Source organism: Vombatus ursinus, unplaced genomic scaffold, assembly GCF_900497805.2.
Source record: "Vombatus ursinus unplaced genomic scaffold, bare-nosed wombat genome assembly UNPS02014768.1, whole genome shotgun sequence".
Classification (NCBI taxonomy): Eukaryota; Metazoa; Chordata; class Mammalia; order Diprotodontia; family Vombatidae; genus Vombatus; species Vombatus ursinus.
The window spans coordinates 2,619,790-2,635,501 of record NW_020954546.1 but is presented as its reverse complement, the minus strand read 5'-3'; the positions used below and the strand labels follow the sequence as shown (position 1 = coordinate 2,635,501).

Sequence of the window (15,712 nt, the reverse complement as noted above, 5' to 3'; positions counted from 1 at the left end):
ACTTGGGTCCAGTTAAGTGGGGGTCCTGCCGCATCATGTCCCCGCCAGGGGGTCGAGAGGCAGGGAAGCTGGGGCATTCCAGGGCTTGGGCAAGCAGAGGTGGGGCTCATCAGTGCTATGCTCTGTGTTGGTGCTAGACGAGGCTCCTGAGGGGCCCTGAGCGGGGGCCGAATAAATGGGTGAATGGTTGGGGCCGGAAGAGCCCTCTTAGTTGGGAAAAATGAATTCCAAGTCCTCCAGTCTCCTCAGCTCTTTGACCCCAACGTGTACCGTTTTCCTCTGGGGTTCTCGACGAAGCACGGTGATTTGGATGGGGTTCTCCTTGGGGAAGCCACTCACATTAATGGCCAGTGTGGAAAACTGAGTCAGAGAGAAAAAGAAAGCGGTGCTCGTTTCGCTCCTTTTCTAAATTCCCATTTTGATTTCCCACCCTAATTTTATTTCCCACTCTAATTCTATTGCTGCACCTCTTTGTCCCCAGTATACTCCCCTCAGGTTTCCAACTTCTTCCCTGGTTCCTATTTCCTACCCCCCCCCCATTTTCCTCCCTCAACATTTCCTCCCTCCATGCCCCCAACAATCGGGTTATTCCATAAAACGCTTATTAAATGCCTACTATGTGCCAGGCACAGATGACAAAAAAAAACCCGAACAAACCCCAGTTCCTGTCTCGAGAAGCTTATGCTCTACAAGGGGAGACGTGTGTGCGCGCTCTTTAAGGGGAGGGAACAGTTTATCCCCAAGCTTAGAGGTGCCTGGCACATAATTCTTATTGTTTAGTCTTTTCAGTAGCGTCCTACTCTTCATGACCCCATTTGAGGTTTTCTTGGCAGAGATACTGGAGTGGTTTGCCATTTCTTTCTCCGGCTCATTTTACAGATAAGGAAACTGAGGTACAGAGGGTAAAGTGACTTGGCCAGGGTCACACAGCTAGTGTTTGAGATCAGATTAGAACTCAGAAGGATGAGTCTTCCTGACTCCAGGCCTGGTGCTCAATCCACTGCCTGCCACCTAACCTGGCACATAGTAGGTATTTAGTAAGTATTTAATAAGTGCTTGTTGTCTGGTTCTATTTATTCAATTTCCCAGTATCTGTACAAATACACAAATAGCCTAGAGCACTGGATCTCAATTTTCTATGCTTGCTAAGGTAGCGGAGGAGGAGAGGAAGTAGGCAATGGTTATAGAGGATCCTCAAAGCCCTGGGTTTGAAAGCTTAATTGTGGGTCCACAGCTCTGGTAGGATGGCAGATTTTTAAGAACTAAAAGGGACCTTAGAAATTCATTTAGCACCAATCCCCTCATTTCATAGAGGAGGAAACTGAGGCCTAGAGAGCTTAAAGTGAACCTGCCTGAAGTTACAGAGATAGTAGGGAGCACAGCCCAAAGCTAAACCTAGGTCTTGAGATGCCAAATCCCATACTCTTTACCTGGCTTAGAGTAACAGTAAAAATACAAAATGGGAAGATTTTGTATGGGATTAGGGGCAGTTAGGCAGCACAGGTTATGCTGGGGATTGGAGTTAAAATCTGACCTCAGTTACTTACTAGCTGTATGATTCTGAGAAAGTCACTTGACCTCTGCCTGCCTCAGTTTCCCTATCAGTACAATGGCAAAATAATACATTACCTTCCTTCCCAAGGTAATTGTGAAGATGAAATGAGATAATATTTGTAAAGTGCTTTGCTAACTTTAAAGGGCTACGTGTAAATCTATTATTCCAGCTTGGAAAAGGCCATGAAGGAAGGTTCTGTCTTTCTGTCTGTGTGTCCGTGGGTCTGTCTGTCTCTCCCTCCCTGTAGTTGGCACTGACTGCGCCTCGCGGTTCCCTTCCACTCTCCCCCTCCTCTCCAGGGACGACGGGCCTGGACTCACTTTGTAGGGTTTGCACCATTCCCCTGGGCCTGCTAGGTTAGCAGCACGGATCCTGATGTAGTACTCGGTGTTCGGCTTCAGTTCCATGAGCTTGACAGACGTGCCCGTGATGTGGTTGAAGATCCAGGGGCAGTATTTTTCCCTGGGCATCTCATTCTTCACTTTGTCTTTCTTTAGCTCTGTCTCCTGCAGGAGAACCTGGTAGAAACTCACCCGCTGCTTGCCTTGGCTCCTGTTCCAGGTGATCTGGGGGAAGAGAGAACCCACACGGGCTTCCTTGTACCCAACCCATTCACAGCACCTGGAACATGAGTGGAAGCGCTTAAGAAATGCTTGCTGACATGGCTCGGTAGGGGACAAATACTCGTGGAATCATGGGAATCTAGAAGGAAACTCAAAGGCCATCTTTAGTCTAATTCCCTCAAGTTACAGATGAGGAAACTGAGGTCTAGGGGAGTGAAATGGCCTTTAAGATCCTAACTCTAGGAGCCAGAAGAGACCACAGAAGCCATCTATCCCAGGTTCCTCATTTTAAAGACAAGGAGAGGCAGTAGATAGAGCACTGGCCCTAGAGTCAGGAGGACCTGAGTTCAAATCGGACCTCAGACATTTATTAGCTGTGTGACCCTGGGCAAGTCACTTAAGCAGGATTGCCTCCCCCAAAAATAAACAAGCAAAGAAAATAAAGGTGAGGAAACCCAGAGAAGTTTAATTGACTTGCCTATGGTCACACAATAAACATCAGGAGGCAAGATTTGAACTCAGATCCTCTAACTCCAGAGCCAGGAATCTTTCCAGGTTGCATCTATGACTCTTAGTATGGAATGAGTCACAAGGTTTATTGTACCCTTAAACTTGACTTCAAAGGATCATAGATTTAGAACCGAAAGCAAACTCTGAGGTCAATGAATCCAACCTACTATTATTAATTTTACCAATGGGGGAAACTGAGGCCTGGAAAGGTTTAGTGACTTTACTCCAGGTCACACAGGTGGGAGTAGCAGAGCTGGGATTTGAAGCACAGGTCCTCAGATCTCAAATCCAACTCTCTTTCCCACTGTAGCAGCTGCTCTTTGGGTCCTATTCCTGAGGCACAATTCTGAGGATGTTATCAAGAGGAAAATAGGACCATTATGCTGCTGCCCAAAACTATTCATCCATAATTGTTTTATTTGTAATAGCAAAAAATTGGAGGGGAAGAAAGCAACTGAGAATACCAATAACAATTGGAGAAGAGTTCTATGAACTGTAGTATATGTTAATATAATGGAATCCTATTGGGCTAGATAAAAATGACATGTGAAGAATATCAAGAAATTTGGGAAGGATTGTCCAAGAGTGAGGTCAGGTGAACAATCAGGCCAACTTTCCACGGACCATGGCAAACAATAGGAGACATAAATAGATGTCGAGAAGGCAAGGAAACTTTACAAACAAGAACTCTCAGAACCGTTTGGAAGGAGGAAACCAATAACAACTCAATTGTTATTATTATTTTGTTCAAATTTACGTTAGTATTTTTTCCAAGTAAAGTATAAGTTCAAATTTTGGAGTTTTTATCTGAGGGCCAACTCCACATTTTGCTTGTTTTTTTTTGAGTGTTACTAAATTTCCAATAATAATTAAATAATTTTTAAATGATTAACCTACACTCAGTCCAAGTTGCACCCTGACTCCATCCATATCTCTTCCCTTCTGGTGTGTAGAGCATTGTACTTCATTCATTCATTCCTCTACCCATTCATTCATATTTATTCATTTGCTGCCTGGTCAATGTGAAAGTGAAATTTTCTGCCATTTCTTTAGATTGAGAACCAAAAGGCCTCCGAGGCCTCCCATATCATCCACTCCTCATTTATTCATTTCCTCACTCATTCTTTCACTCATTCCTTCATTCACTCATCCATTTAATTCGTTCATTCGCTCATTCTTTCACTTACTCATTCACTCACTCATTTCTTTCATTCACTCATTCTTTCACTTATTCATTCATTCACTCACTCATTCTTTCACTTATTATTCACTCGCTCATTTCATTCATTCACTCATTATATTCATTCACTTACTCATTCACTCACTCATTCACCCTTCTTTCATGGAAGTTTGAGTTTTTTCCCTCGCTGCCCCCATCAGACAACGTCACCCACCACAGCTGTGGAGTCACTGACGGTGTGCTCACAGATGAAGGGGACTTCGGGGATATCCACAACCACAGGAGACTCTGAGGAAGTAGAGATGGTGTCTACATCCGTCTCAGGGTTGTCCAGATCCAGGGGGACAAAGTTCGTCACTAGGGGCTCGGAATGGCTGGAACAGATGGACCGGTCCCCCTTCTCATTGTTCTCGGCCAAGGAGGCCAAGCTGAGCTTTGTCAGCTGTCTTTCCAGCAAGTCTAAGAAGCTGTTGCTGTTGGGCTGATACGGGGAAAATTCGAATGTGTTCAGCATGCTGGTGGGAATGGGGGAGTCGCTGGAGACTTCAGAACTAGACTCTTCTGACTCGAAAGGCTGACTAGGGAGGACAAAAACAACAAAGCATGCTGGAAAGGTGACAGCTGGACAGCCCTGGTCCATCCCATGGTTGGCCCGTAGAGATCACTTCAGGGATGCATCATTTGCTAAAATCACTGCGTGCCCACAACTCAAATCAACTCAAATGAGATATTTGTAAAGTGCTTAACAGAACATAGTGGATGCCATATAAATGCTTCCAGAGGTGGGGAACCTGTAGCCTCGAGGCCACATGTGGCCCTCTAGGTCCTCAAGGATGGCCCTTTGACTAAAGACATAGGGTGCCACATGCGGCCTCGAGGCTACAGATTCCCCACCCTTGCATTCCTTTCCTCCTTCTCTCCTTCCCTTCCCTGCCTCATGGTACTAAATTTAATTCAATTCAGCAAGCATTTACCAATTGCCTCCTAAGTGCCAAGCACTAACTAGGCACTGTAAATACGGAGACAAAACCAGCATATATAGTCCCTTGTCCTTAAGTAAGTTTACCTTTCAAGACCTATCTGGAAAGATAAGTTGGAGCCAGATTGTAAAATGCCAAACTACTTTATCTTAGAGGCAATAGAGAACTTACTGAGGCTTCCCAAAAAGCAGCGACTGAGGTCAGAGCTATGCTTTACTATGCTTTAGTAATATCAAGGATCTAGAATGGTGAGGTGCACCACCAAGCAAGACATCCAGTAGGCACCATTGAACTGAAGTAGTTGGAGGAAACCACGGTCTGTGTTTCTCTGTATTCTATGATGATAGAATCCATTTTTCTCCTCCCCTCCTAGCTATAAGGTTTTGCGAAGTTTGGGGGTAGTTATAGGGGCAGGGGGATTGTGTCATTCCAAGAGCAGCTGACACTAGAAGGGAAATGAAACCAACTAACTAGATGGGAGAAGATAAAATTGCATTGGTGGTAGAGAGTAGGTGGAAAAATATGTCAACCCACTCTCATCTGAATACAAAGGTTTCCTCCTCATCGTCCCAAGAATGCAGGGAACAGGTTGATCATGGGTCAAAGAAATTGATCCTTTCTCTAAAGGCTGCCCTGTCTGTTCCTAAGCCTTGTTCTTCTATAAAGAATGAAAGGAGGGATGGTGCTGGTCCTTACATCTCTTCTGAGTCTCCTTCCTCAACAAGGGTAGGCTTGGTGCATCTTGGGGGCATAGTGAACCCCTGGACAGAGAACCTCCGATCCACATGAATTGGGAACAACTTCTTAAATTGGCTAAATGGATCCTTCTTGTTGGAAATGTTTTGGTCCAAATCCTCCTCATCCTCCTCTTCCACTCTCCAGAGGACCCCAGATGCCATCTGCCTTCGCAAAGTGAGACCGAGAGGCTCAGTCACCAAGCAGGCTGGAAGCAGACATAAACTGTCAATGCAGCCTCTGCAGCCCTTGATTTTGGGGGGTGACTAGGGGGTGATGTCACCATGATACCAAACTGTAACAATTAGGTTTCCCCTGCCCCCTGATTGGTGGCTATTGCCATGAGGTCACTGTAGTACCAGATAGCCAGGACCAGAGATAGATGGAAGGGAGAGAAATCGGAGGACCTGGGGATGAGAGTGGGGATAAATGTGGGTGGGTTAGTTGCATGTTTAAAATAGGGAAACTCTAGACTTTCTCTGAAATCTATGGATTTTCCTCATGCACATGCACTTTTTGGGGGAACAGGGAGACATGTTGATTTGTGTTGATGACATAGGGAAAGAAATTCTGATGTAGGAATCAGAAGACTTGACTTTTAGTTTTGTCACTAGCTGTGGGACCTTAGGCAAGTTTCACTTCCCTTTGGGCCTCAGTTTCATCATTAAATTCATCACCAATAGCTAGCATCTATGCAGGGTTTACCATCTGCCAGACACTGTGCTAAGCACTTTCCAATTATCAATTCATTCGATCTTCACAACAACCCTGGCAGGTAGGTGCTCTTCTTATCCCCGTTTTACAGACAAGGAAACTGAGGCAAACATAGTTAAGTGACTTGCTCAGAGTCACAGAGCTAGGAAGTATCCCTGACTGAATCTGAACTCAGGTCTTTCTGACTCCAGCCTCAGCACCCTATCCACTGCTCCACCTAGCTGCCCCTTTTCATGTCTCCAGTGAGATGACTGGTCTATAGATTAGGGGTCCTTAATCTGGGGACCTATGAACTTGTTTTTAAAAATAAATTTTGGTAACTATTTCAATAGAATTGGATTACCTTGTAATCCAGTGTATTTTAGTTTATGCATTTAAAACACGATTCTGAGAAGGCGTCAGTAGGCTTCACTGGGCTTCGCCCAAGAAGTCCAGGACACAACAGAAGTTAAGCACCTCTGCACTAGAGAATCTCTAAGGTTCACTGAGGTAAACAGTCAATAAATGTTCATGACCACCACCTGCTTATGTGCAGAAGCCACTCTTTCTTTTTTCTGAAGATCTCAAAGCAATTTATAGAGCTATCCTGGTGGGGTGGGGGTGGTTGTCCTGATTTTGTAGAGAGGGACGAGGAAGCCTTGGCAAGCCCCTCTCTGTCAGAATAGGGACAGAACCCAGCAGTCCTTCACATCCTGGAACCCTGGGGTGGGAGGAATCCATAGCAAACCTTTATTTCTTGTGATGATAAGAGAGAGAAGCTGGGGGGCAGAAAAAAATCCTGAGATAATCCACAAGGGCTCTGAAGGCTAGTGACTATTCTTCATTCATTCATTCATTCTGTCAGAGGTATATGTGGAAGCAGACAATCTGGCTGAGTTCCTGGCTTGCTGACTTTGCTAGTCATCTTAAATCACCCCCATTCTCTGGGCTTAAGTTCCCTCATCAGTAAAATGGGGGGACCAGATTACATCAGTAGTTCTCAAAGGTTGGGTGCTAAATTTCTCTAGGTATGCTGTAGAACACTCCCTCCCCAATTCCTTACAACAGAATGATAAAAACAGAAAATTTGTGAGCAAAAAATGTTTGAGGACCACTGGACTTAAGAGATGATATCTAAGTTGTTGTTCTAGACCAGGGGTGGAGAACTGGAAGCCTTCAGGCCACACATTCTGGCCTTCTAGGTCCTTGGGTTCAGCCTTTTGACTGAGTCCAGGTTTTACAGAACACATCCTTTTATTTATTTATTTTTGGCTAGGCGATAGGGTTCAGTGACTTGCCCAGGGTCACAAAGCTAGTAAGTGTTATGTGCCTGAGGCCTGATTTGAACTCAGGTCCTCCTGGCTCCCACTGCACCACCTAGCTACCTCCTTCATTTATTTATTTATTTGTTTATTTATTTATTTATTTGTTTGTTCATTCATTTATTTATTTACAAATCCTTTTATTGAGGGGATTTGTTCTGTGAAGTTTGGATTCAGCCAAAGGGCTGCACTTGAGGACCTAGAGGGCCACATGTGGCCTCAAGGCCGCAGGTTCCCTATTCCTGTAGTCTGGACCCTTACTGAGGTAGAAAATTCCTGAAGAGGGAACGTCTATGCACCTGCTCAGTAATTCAGAGTCTTCAGGGACTCCTCAGGTGCTTGAGAGGTTCTTGCCCAGCTGGGCTCACAGGACCTAATATGTGTATAAACCCCAGTCTTCCTGATTTTTGTTGAACCTCTTCTCTCCTTGCCTCAACTTTTCCAGGAGATGTGACAAAAATGAATAAAAGAGTATGTGTTGTGGGGGTGGGGGAGATTAGGGGGTCTGCATATGGGAAGAGCGGAGGAAGGAAGGGCAGATACTAAAAGGGCCCTCCATGATCCTTAAAGGGACATCACAGACAGGGAAAAGATACGACAAGGAAATGAAGATTGGTGGGAAGAAAGAGAAGGAAGGAAGGAAAGTAGGGAGGAAAGAAAAGAAAGGAGAGGGGAGAAAGAAAGGAGTGACAGAAGTTAAGAGAAGAAGAAAGAAGGGAACAGAAGAACAGGAAGGAAAGGGGAAAGGAAGAGAAGGGAAAAAACAAGGAAGGGAAGAAACAGGGAAGTTAAGGGCAAGAAGAGGGAGGGAATGAGGAGAGAAGAAATGAAAGATGGGAAGGGCAGGAGGGTGAGAGGGAGTTAGGAAAAGAGTGGGGCAAAGGAGGAACGAAGCTGTGTGATCAAGGGATTCTTCAGCCTCTGTTTTAGTAGCAAAAGCCCTAGACAGAGAGAGAGGCTGGGTTCAAATTCGACTTCCCCCACTACCAGTGTGACCTTGGGGAAACAAGTGACCTCGGCTTTTGGGGCTTTCCCCCTCTCATTTGTAAAACAAGCACCTTGGATCAGATGCCCTCCGTGGTGGTTGGTCGTTTTCAGCCCTTCTCCCAGAAGAGACTGACCGCGTCCCAGGCGCCCCCCCCCCGCGCTTTGCAGCCGCTGCAACTCCCCGTGCCGCCGGCAGATGGGAGTGTGGGGCAAGGTCCAGGCTGGGCGCGAAGCGAGGAACCAGCAGGAAGTGGAGGCGGCCAGAGCAGAGCTGGGCGTGAGTGGCGGGGCTGGAAGCGCTGACCCCCAGCCCAGCTGGTCCCTGGTGGGGAGGGTAAAGGCGTGGGAGGTGGGGAGAAAGCCCAGCCTGCTCTGCACGCTGCCAGTTGTTGGGAGGCTGGGGCAGGTCTAGGGAGGCACAACTCGGGGGCGGGGGGGGCTCCCCTCTTTGTTTGCCCCTTGCAGCTTTCTGGATGTCTTGTAGTCACCGTGCTTTCCACCCCCAGGTAGGGAGGAGACTAAACGGGGGGCAGGGACAGACCCTGGACAGTTCTCAGCCCTGGGGTCCTCGGGGGTCGGGCTGGGGCTGCAAGGGGTGATGACTGGCCTCTCTCCCTCCCAGATTCTGAGCCTTGCGGATCTAGCACGCCCCGTCTTGCTTCCGTACCCCGAGGATGGGGGTGCTCAGGGTGGGGCTTTGCCCGGCTCTCACCCAGGAGATGATCCAGCTGCTGAGGGGCATTGGCATTAAGACAGGTAAAGGGGCACGAGACTACAAAACATACATGCGGGTGGAGGTATGTATGTATAGAGGCAGCCCTGAGTGGTGGGAACTTAGAGAATCCACAAGGACCCAGGTTCAGATCCTGCCTCTGATGCTTACCAGCCAGCTAGGTGCAGTCATGGAGTGGGCATGGCCTTAGAGTCAAGATCTGGAAGCACTTCTGCTTCCAACACTTACTAGTTGTGTGACCTTGGACCTTTGTCAGCCTCAGTTTCCTCATCAGTAACATGGGGATAGTTACACCACCTTCCTGGCAGAAATGTGTACTCTGTAAACCTGAAAGCACCATATAAATGGTAGCTATTATTTTTGTTATTTTTACTTAACCTTTCTGTCTCAGTTTCTTTATTTGTAAAATGAGAAGAATAATACCACCTACCTTGCAGAGTTGTTTTGAGGGTCAAAAGAGGGGCCACACATAAAGCAAAAAGCTCTCTGTAAGTGCTATTATTATTGTCATTATTATTATTATTATTTATCCTTTCTCAGCCTCAGTTTCTTCATCTGTAAAATAATACCTCGCAGGCTCATGGATCAAACGAGTTTGTAAAGTGCTTTGCAAACTTCAAAGTACTAAGTAAATGTTCGTTATTGCTCTAATACAGTGAATCTGATTTGTTGTTGTTCATTTATTTCAGACCTCGCTGACTCTTCATGACCCCATTTGGGTTTTTCTTGGCAGAGATACTGGAGCAGTTTGCCATTTCCTTCTCCAGATCATTTAATAGATGAGGAAACTGAGGCAAACAGGGTTCAGTGACTTGCCCAAGGTCACACAGCTAGCAAGTGTCTGAGGCAGTAAGTGTATGAATTGGGGTCTTCCTGACTCTAGACCCAGCACTCTGTGCCCTGTGCCGCCTAGCTGCCCAAGTGGATCTGATGCACTGGAAAGAATGCTTGGCCCTGGGCAGCTTGAACTAGCTCATCGGAGCAGATTCAAGTCGGAGGGTTCTAATTCCAGCTCTAGCGCTTACTCCTTGTGTGACCTTGAATCAATTACTTAACTTCTGTAGGCCTCAATGTCCTCATCTGTAACTAGATGGCCTTTTAAATCTGTCATCCTAAAAATCAAAAGTCAGTTTCCTTAGTTGTCAGTCAGCTGGGCCTGGAGTCAGGAGGACTCATCTTCCTGAGTTTCCAATCTGGTTTCAGACACTTCCTAGCTATGTGACCCTGGGTGAGTCACTTAACCCTGTTTGCCTCAGTTCCCTCATCTGCACAATGAGCTGGAGAAGAAAATGGCAAACCACTCAAGTATCTCTGCCAAGAATTATCAGTGGAACGTGACTGAACGTCAACTGGACAACAACAGGCATTTATTAAGCACCTTCTGTATGCCAAGCACCATGCTTAGACTGGATATACAAAGAAAGGCAACAAAGAGTCCGAGTAAAATGGGTGATATTTGCATTACCTAATAGAGTTATGAGGAAAGTTTTTTTTTTAAATTTTTATAAACGCTAAATAATAGTAGCTCACATTTATACAACAATCTCAGGTTTCCCAAGTGCTACATGTGTGTTATCGTATTTAATTCTGGCCAGCCCTGGAAAGTGAACGCTATTATTACACCCATCTTATGGATGAGCTCAGAAAAATTCAATGACTCTTACTAGGGTCACGTAGCTAGTAAGTATCTAAGGTAAGATTCGAACCCAGATCTTCTTGAAGTCAAATCCAGTGTTCTAACCATGATATCACACTATCTAGGACTAACTAGGAACAGTTTTTATTACGTGTGCCAGCCTGTTCTATGTTGTTTGGAGGCAGAACTGGCAAGCCCTCAGAATCCACCTGCTGTCCCAGTATAGACTTGCAAATCAATGGATTTCCTCCACAGTCTCCCCCAATGGACTTCATTGGCCCCTGGAAGAGGTTTTGGTTGAATTCTGGGTTACATTTACTTTTATCCATTTCATTTCATTTTTAAACATATTTTTATTGATAATTTTTGTTTTTATGTCACATTCACCTAGAATGCTTTGTCTCCTCATCTCTGCCTTCTGGCTTCCCTGATTTCCTTCAAGACTAGGTTAAAAATCTGACCTCCTACAGGAAGCCTTTCTGAGGCAGCTAGGTGCCATTTCCTTCTCCAGCTCATTTTACAGATGAAGAAACTGAGGCACACAGGGTTAAGTGACTTGCCCAAGGTCACACAGCTAGTAAGTATCTGAGGCAAGATGTGAACTCAGGTCTTCCTGACTCCAGGAAGATATACCCAGCCCTAATAAATTGTTGAATTGTTGAATTAATTGTTGGATGATAATAAACCCTTATAAGTTGTTGAATTAACTTGAATCAATCAATGTGCGGAGGGACCATGCTGTTGTGTGACCTCTCCTGATCTCAGGGGAGGATGCTGGGGTTGGGGAGGTGGGTGGGTGGGTGGATAGGGGGAGCTTCATTTTCTCCATTCTGTGTCTCCTTTCAGTGGTGGACCTTGTTTCTGCAGACCTGGAAGAGGTATCTCGGAAATGTTCCTTGTCTTATAAGGTGAGGGCAAGGATGCCTCTTTCTCTGGAGCTGAGCTCCTGGTTTTAAGAATGTCCAGACCCCTGCCTGCATGAAGGGAGACCATGGAGTAAGAAGCCTGGGCAGAAGGGATAGGGAAGACCCTGAACCCCTTTATCTTTGCATGTTTTCAGAGCACTTACAAGCATATTTCTCTTTCAGAATTGAGAAAGTATGCCTCCCTCCCTTCTTTTCAGAGGTGGGGGCTATGGGTGCAGAATCTGGCATATATCAACAAGGGTTGATGTGTGTGTGATGGTTCTGTTGAACCATTTTTTTTTTTTTTTTTGTTATCCAGGCTAGCTCTCTGGGTAAAGGGAATCAAAGGGAGAGTGAATCTATTTTTTGGATATGAATGTAATATAAAAAATGAAAACATTAAAAATAAGATAAAAATTTAAAAAATAAAATGTCTTCTGTTCCTGCCCTCACCCACTTCTGTGCTGTGTTGGTGGCAGGCCTTAGTTGCTGTGAGGAGGGTACTGCTGGTTCAGTTCTCCTCTTTCCCCTTCAACGGTGCTGATCTCTACGAAGAGCTCAAGACCTCCACTGCCATCTTGGCCACAGGCATTGCAAGGTGTGTTCTGGGAAAGGGACCCACTCCCTGGGCTTAGCTTTTGAGACTTGAGTCTAGTCACCCCAGGCCTGTTTTCATAGAAGGCCTGTGTGGTCTGGGGGTGGAGAAGGGGGTGGAGAGAGGGTCAGCACTCCCACTTCTTCCTGCCGCAAGGTATGATACCATTAGGCAGGCTGGTCACTGTTCTGCTGTTTCTGTGTTTCTCCTACAAACCTTCTAGAGGGCAGGGCCTGGGTTTTATTTGTCTTTGTCACAGTAAATTGCAGTCTGGTGGCTCTGAATGAAAATAAATCAGGGAGAATAATCCTTGCCCCCAACTTCCCAATTCATAGGCCTGCCTTAGGGAAGAAATAAGGTTAAGTCCAGAGCTGAAATGATATTTTTATTTGTTCCTAGCTAGGTGGTGAAGTTCGGGGTGGGGAAGAGTTAGGAAGGAAAGGGATTCATGCTAAACCACCATGTGAAATTTCATATATATGTAAAAATAAGCCAAACATAATAGAGGTTCATAGTGTCCTACAAAATCCTCTTTTTTTCCCATTGTTTTTATAAGGAAATGTTTTGATGTGGTGGTGTTTTTTTGTTTTTTTTTTAAGATCACCTCATCTATAAAATAGGCCTAAGAAATACTTCCTTCCTCATGGAGTAGATAAGGAAATGTTCGTGTTTGTTGATATTTGTCAAGTTTATGACAAAAAAGATTTTTTTTAAAAGGACAAAAAGGAAGTTGGTCTGAAGTGAAAGATGATTATTTCAGTTTTAGACATATTGAGTTTGAGATGACAACAGGACATCCTTCTCTGGGTGTTCTTTGAGCAGATGGAAATACGAGGCTGGTAAATGTTTAACAACTGGTTCTCTAGGAAAAAAAAGTACAAACAACGCTTTGTAGCTTAATATGTATTATTATATAGGTAGGTGGCGAAGTGGATAGAGTGCCAGGCCTGGAGTCAGGAAGACCTGAGTTCAAATATGACCTCAGACACTGACTAGCTGTGTGACCCTGGGCAAGTCACTTAAGCCTGTGTGCCTCAGTTTCCTCCTCTGTAAAATGAGCTGGAGAAGGAAATGGCAAACCACTTCAGTATCTCTGCCAAGAAAGTCCCAAATGGGGTCACAAAGAGTCAGACACGACTGAAATGACTGGACAACATATTAACAGTTTCTCCCTCACTTTCTTAAGTCTAGACGGCTAACCAAACAATAACCCTGATTTGCAACCTTTGCTGATTTCGGGGGTATAAATGCTTACACTGAAAATTTAACCATTGGCTCCTGGTACTAGAGCCTACGGGAGAGAAACGTCTTTACTTCCTTACTACCTTGGAGAGCAGAGGAGTATTTGTTGATACTCAGATGAGAGCAGCGAAGTGAAGTCAAGTCAGAATCTTGGGAGATAGTCACAGAAGGAGGCAAAGAAGATGGTGTTATGATGAGAGGACCAGGATATCAGGGTCACAGAAGGTACAGAAAGGGAGAATTTTAAGGAATAACGTTAGACAGTCTCCAGTCCCTCAGAGAGACTTTGTAGGACAAAGACTGAGAAAAGACCATTGGATGTGATGATGAGAAAATCACTAGTAGCTCTCATGGTATTCTGAGTGGGGTGCTGGGCTTGGAGTCAAGAAAACCTGGGTTCACATCCTGCCTTATTACTCTGTGTGACCATCAGTTTCCCCATTTATAAAATGCAAAAGTCTAATATGGCCTCTAACTTGGTTTCTAATATTAAACTATGTTCTTGAGGAAGGAGGTGGGAGAGGATTATTTCTTTCTTCTTTTCCATCCCACTTCCTTGAAAGATGATTCTTTCCCTTTTCTCTCTGGCTGATAGCCTGGATAAGCTGCTGGACTCTGGCCTCTACACTGGAGAAGTCACAGAAATCACCGGCCCCCCAGCCAGTGGCAAAACCCAGGTATGATGTCAGAGCTTTAACAGGCATGGGGCCAGCAGGGTTCTGTACCAGGTACCAGTATTACAGAGATATTCACGCTTCTTCCAGGGTCTGAGGATGAGGGGGGCATACTGGTTTTTTTCCTTCTCTGGGAAGGCACATTTCCATCTTTCTGGCTCTAGAATTCCCATCCCAGATTTTGCCATCAGAAGTGTGGGTCACAACTGCCCTTGTAGGACTTTGGCTACCCCCTTCCCTTTATGCCATCAGATTGTCCTCTGGGCTGCCTTTCCTTACCCCAACAGCCTAATTTGTCTCAGGCCCAGTTTCTGCTAGTTCTAGCTCCATTAGCCTGGAGGCAGGAAACAGGTGTGTGTTGACAGGTAGACCTACTACCTGATATAATGTAAGTACTTTGAGACCAAGGATTGTTTTGCTTCTCTTTTTGTGTCTCCATACCATTGTGCTGTGCCTAGTACACAGCAGGCTCTTAATCAGTGCTTATTGACCAACAGTTAATTGAGTGGGTACCAGCAATTTGTCAGGCAAGGCTACAGGGCCCCTGCAGAGAAGGGGACAGACTTGGGTTTTGCCACGGGTAGCAACTCCAAAGTTATGTGAGTTGCCTGAGGTCCCAAGCAGCTCTGTGCCCCATCAGCCCGTCTCCACGGGAAGGACCAGGGGAGTCTAGGGAGAGTTTGGCAGAGATTCTCCGGAGGCCTGAGCTCACCCCAGCTCTTTCTTTCCTCGGCCCAGGTGTGCCTCTGCACAGCAGCCAGTGTGGCCTACAGCCTGGGTCAGAGTGTCCTGTACATCGACTCCACCGGAGGCCTGACAGCCTCACGCCTCCTCCAGCTGCTGCAGGCCAGGACCGAGGATGAAGAGGAGCAGGTCAGGGTGGGAAGGACGTCCCTGCAGTACGCATCAGTCCTGGAAATGGAAGCTTCACCCAAAAGAACCATCATCTCACTCCCGTGTTTTCAGGCCTGCGGTCTATCTCCGGGCCTCCTTGGCACTGGTCCCTCCATTGTTCTGGGCCTCTCTGTGCATTTGTGCCCCAAAACTCAGATACTTCTCCCTGTCATTTCTTCCAGAAGGTCTTTAGAGTTCTCCCTGGAGACCCTAAACCTTGCTTTCAGGGCCTGGTGGGACTCAGTCTCCCCCTTCTCATTGGTGTAAGTTCCCTCTGTCTTAGAGGCAGCTATGTGCCGCAGTGGATTGAGTGGTAGACTTGGAGTCCAGAAAACCTGGTTTCAAATCCTGCCTCAGTTACTTATTAACTGTGTGGCCCTTGGCAAGTCATTTAACTGCTACTTGCCTCAGTTTCCTTGTCTGTAAAATGGGAATAGTAATAGCACCTCTCAGGGTTGTTGTGAGCATCAAATGAGATAGTAATTGTACAGCACTTAGCACACTGCCT

General features: G+C 45.8%; 2 protein-coding genes across 3 annotated transcripts in view; one reads left to right on the top strand and one right to left on the bottom strand.

Annotated features, from left to right (window-relative positions):
- Nucleotides 1–207: 207 nt before the first annotated feature.
- On the bottom strand, nucleotides 208–5,687 carry LOC114043359 (fibronectin type III domain-containing protein 8-like). Its single transcript, XM_027862448.1, has 4 exons — nucleotides 5,485–5,687; nucleotides 4,023–4,386; nucleotides 1,876–2,121; nucleotides 208–360 (listed from the first exon to the last, which is right to left on the bottom strand). The coding sequence occupies exons 1-4, from the start codon at nucleotides 5,685–5,687 to the stop codon at nucleotides 208–210; spliced, it is 966 nt and encodes a 321-aa protein (XP_027718249.1).
- Nucleotides 5,688–8,733: 3,046 nt separating this feature from the next.
- Nucleotides 8,734–15,712, top strand: part of LOC114043424 (DNA repair protein RAD51 homolog 4-like) — a 15,382-nt gene continuing 8,403 nt past the window's right edge. The window contains exons 1-7 of one of the 2 annotated variants that reach the window (XM_027862533.1): nucleotides 8,938–9,031; nucleotides 9,148–9,281; nucleotides 11,741–11,802; nucleotides 12,279–12,397; nucleotides 14,232–14,313; nucleotides 15,049–15,183; nucleotides 15,387–15,467. In XM_027862533.1, the coding sequence (XP_027718334.1) occupies nucleotides 9,200–9,281; nucleotides 11,741–11,802; nucleotides 12,279–12,397; nucleotides 14,232–14,313; nucleotides 15,049–15,183; nucleotides 15,387–15,467 (561 nt within the window). In that variant the 5' untranslated portion in view covers nucleotides 8,938–9,031; nucleotides 9,148–9,199. Of the gene's footprint in view, nucleotides 8,803–8,937; nucleotides 9,032–9,147; nucleotides 9,282–11,740; nucleotides 11,803–12,278; nucleotides 12,398–14,231; nucleotides 14,314–15,048; nucleotides 15,184–15,386; nucleotides 15,468–15,712 lie in introns of those variants that run through there. The other variant, XM_027862534.1, reaches the window with a different exon arrangement.

What these genes read in the sequence shown, in the direction of transcription:
- LOC114043359 (XM_027862448.1), bottom strand. Translation starts at nt 5,687, where the DNA reads ATGGCATCTGGGGTCCTCTGGAGAGTGGAAGAGGAGGATGAGGAGGAT. An exon ending in GAAGGAGACTCAGAAGAGAT is followed by an intron (nt 4,387 to 5,484) that starts GTAAGGACCAGC and finishes TGTCCTCCCTAG; the next exon opens with TCAGCCTTTCGAGTCAGAAG. An exon ending in TCAGTGACTCCACAGCTGTG is followed by an intron (nt 2,122 to 4,022) that starts GTGGGTGACGTT and finishes CTCTTCCCCCAG; the next exon opens with ATCACCTGGAACAGGAGCCA.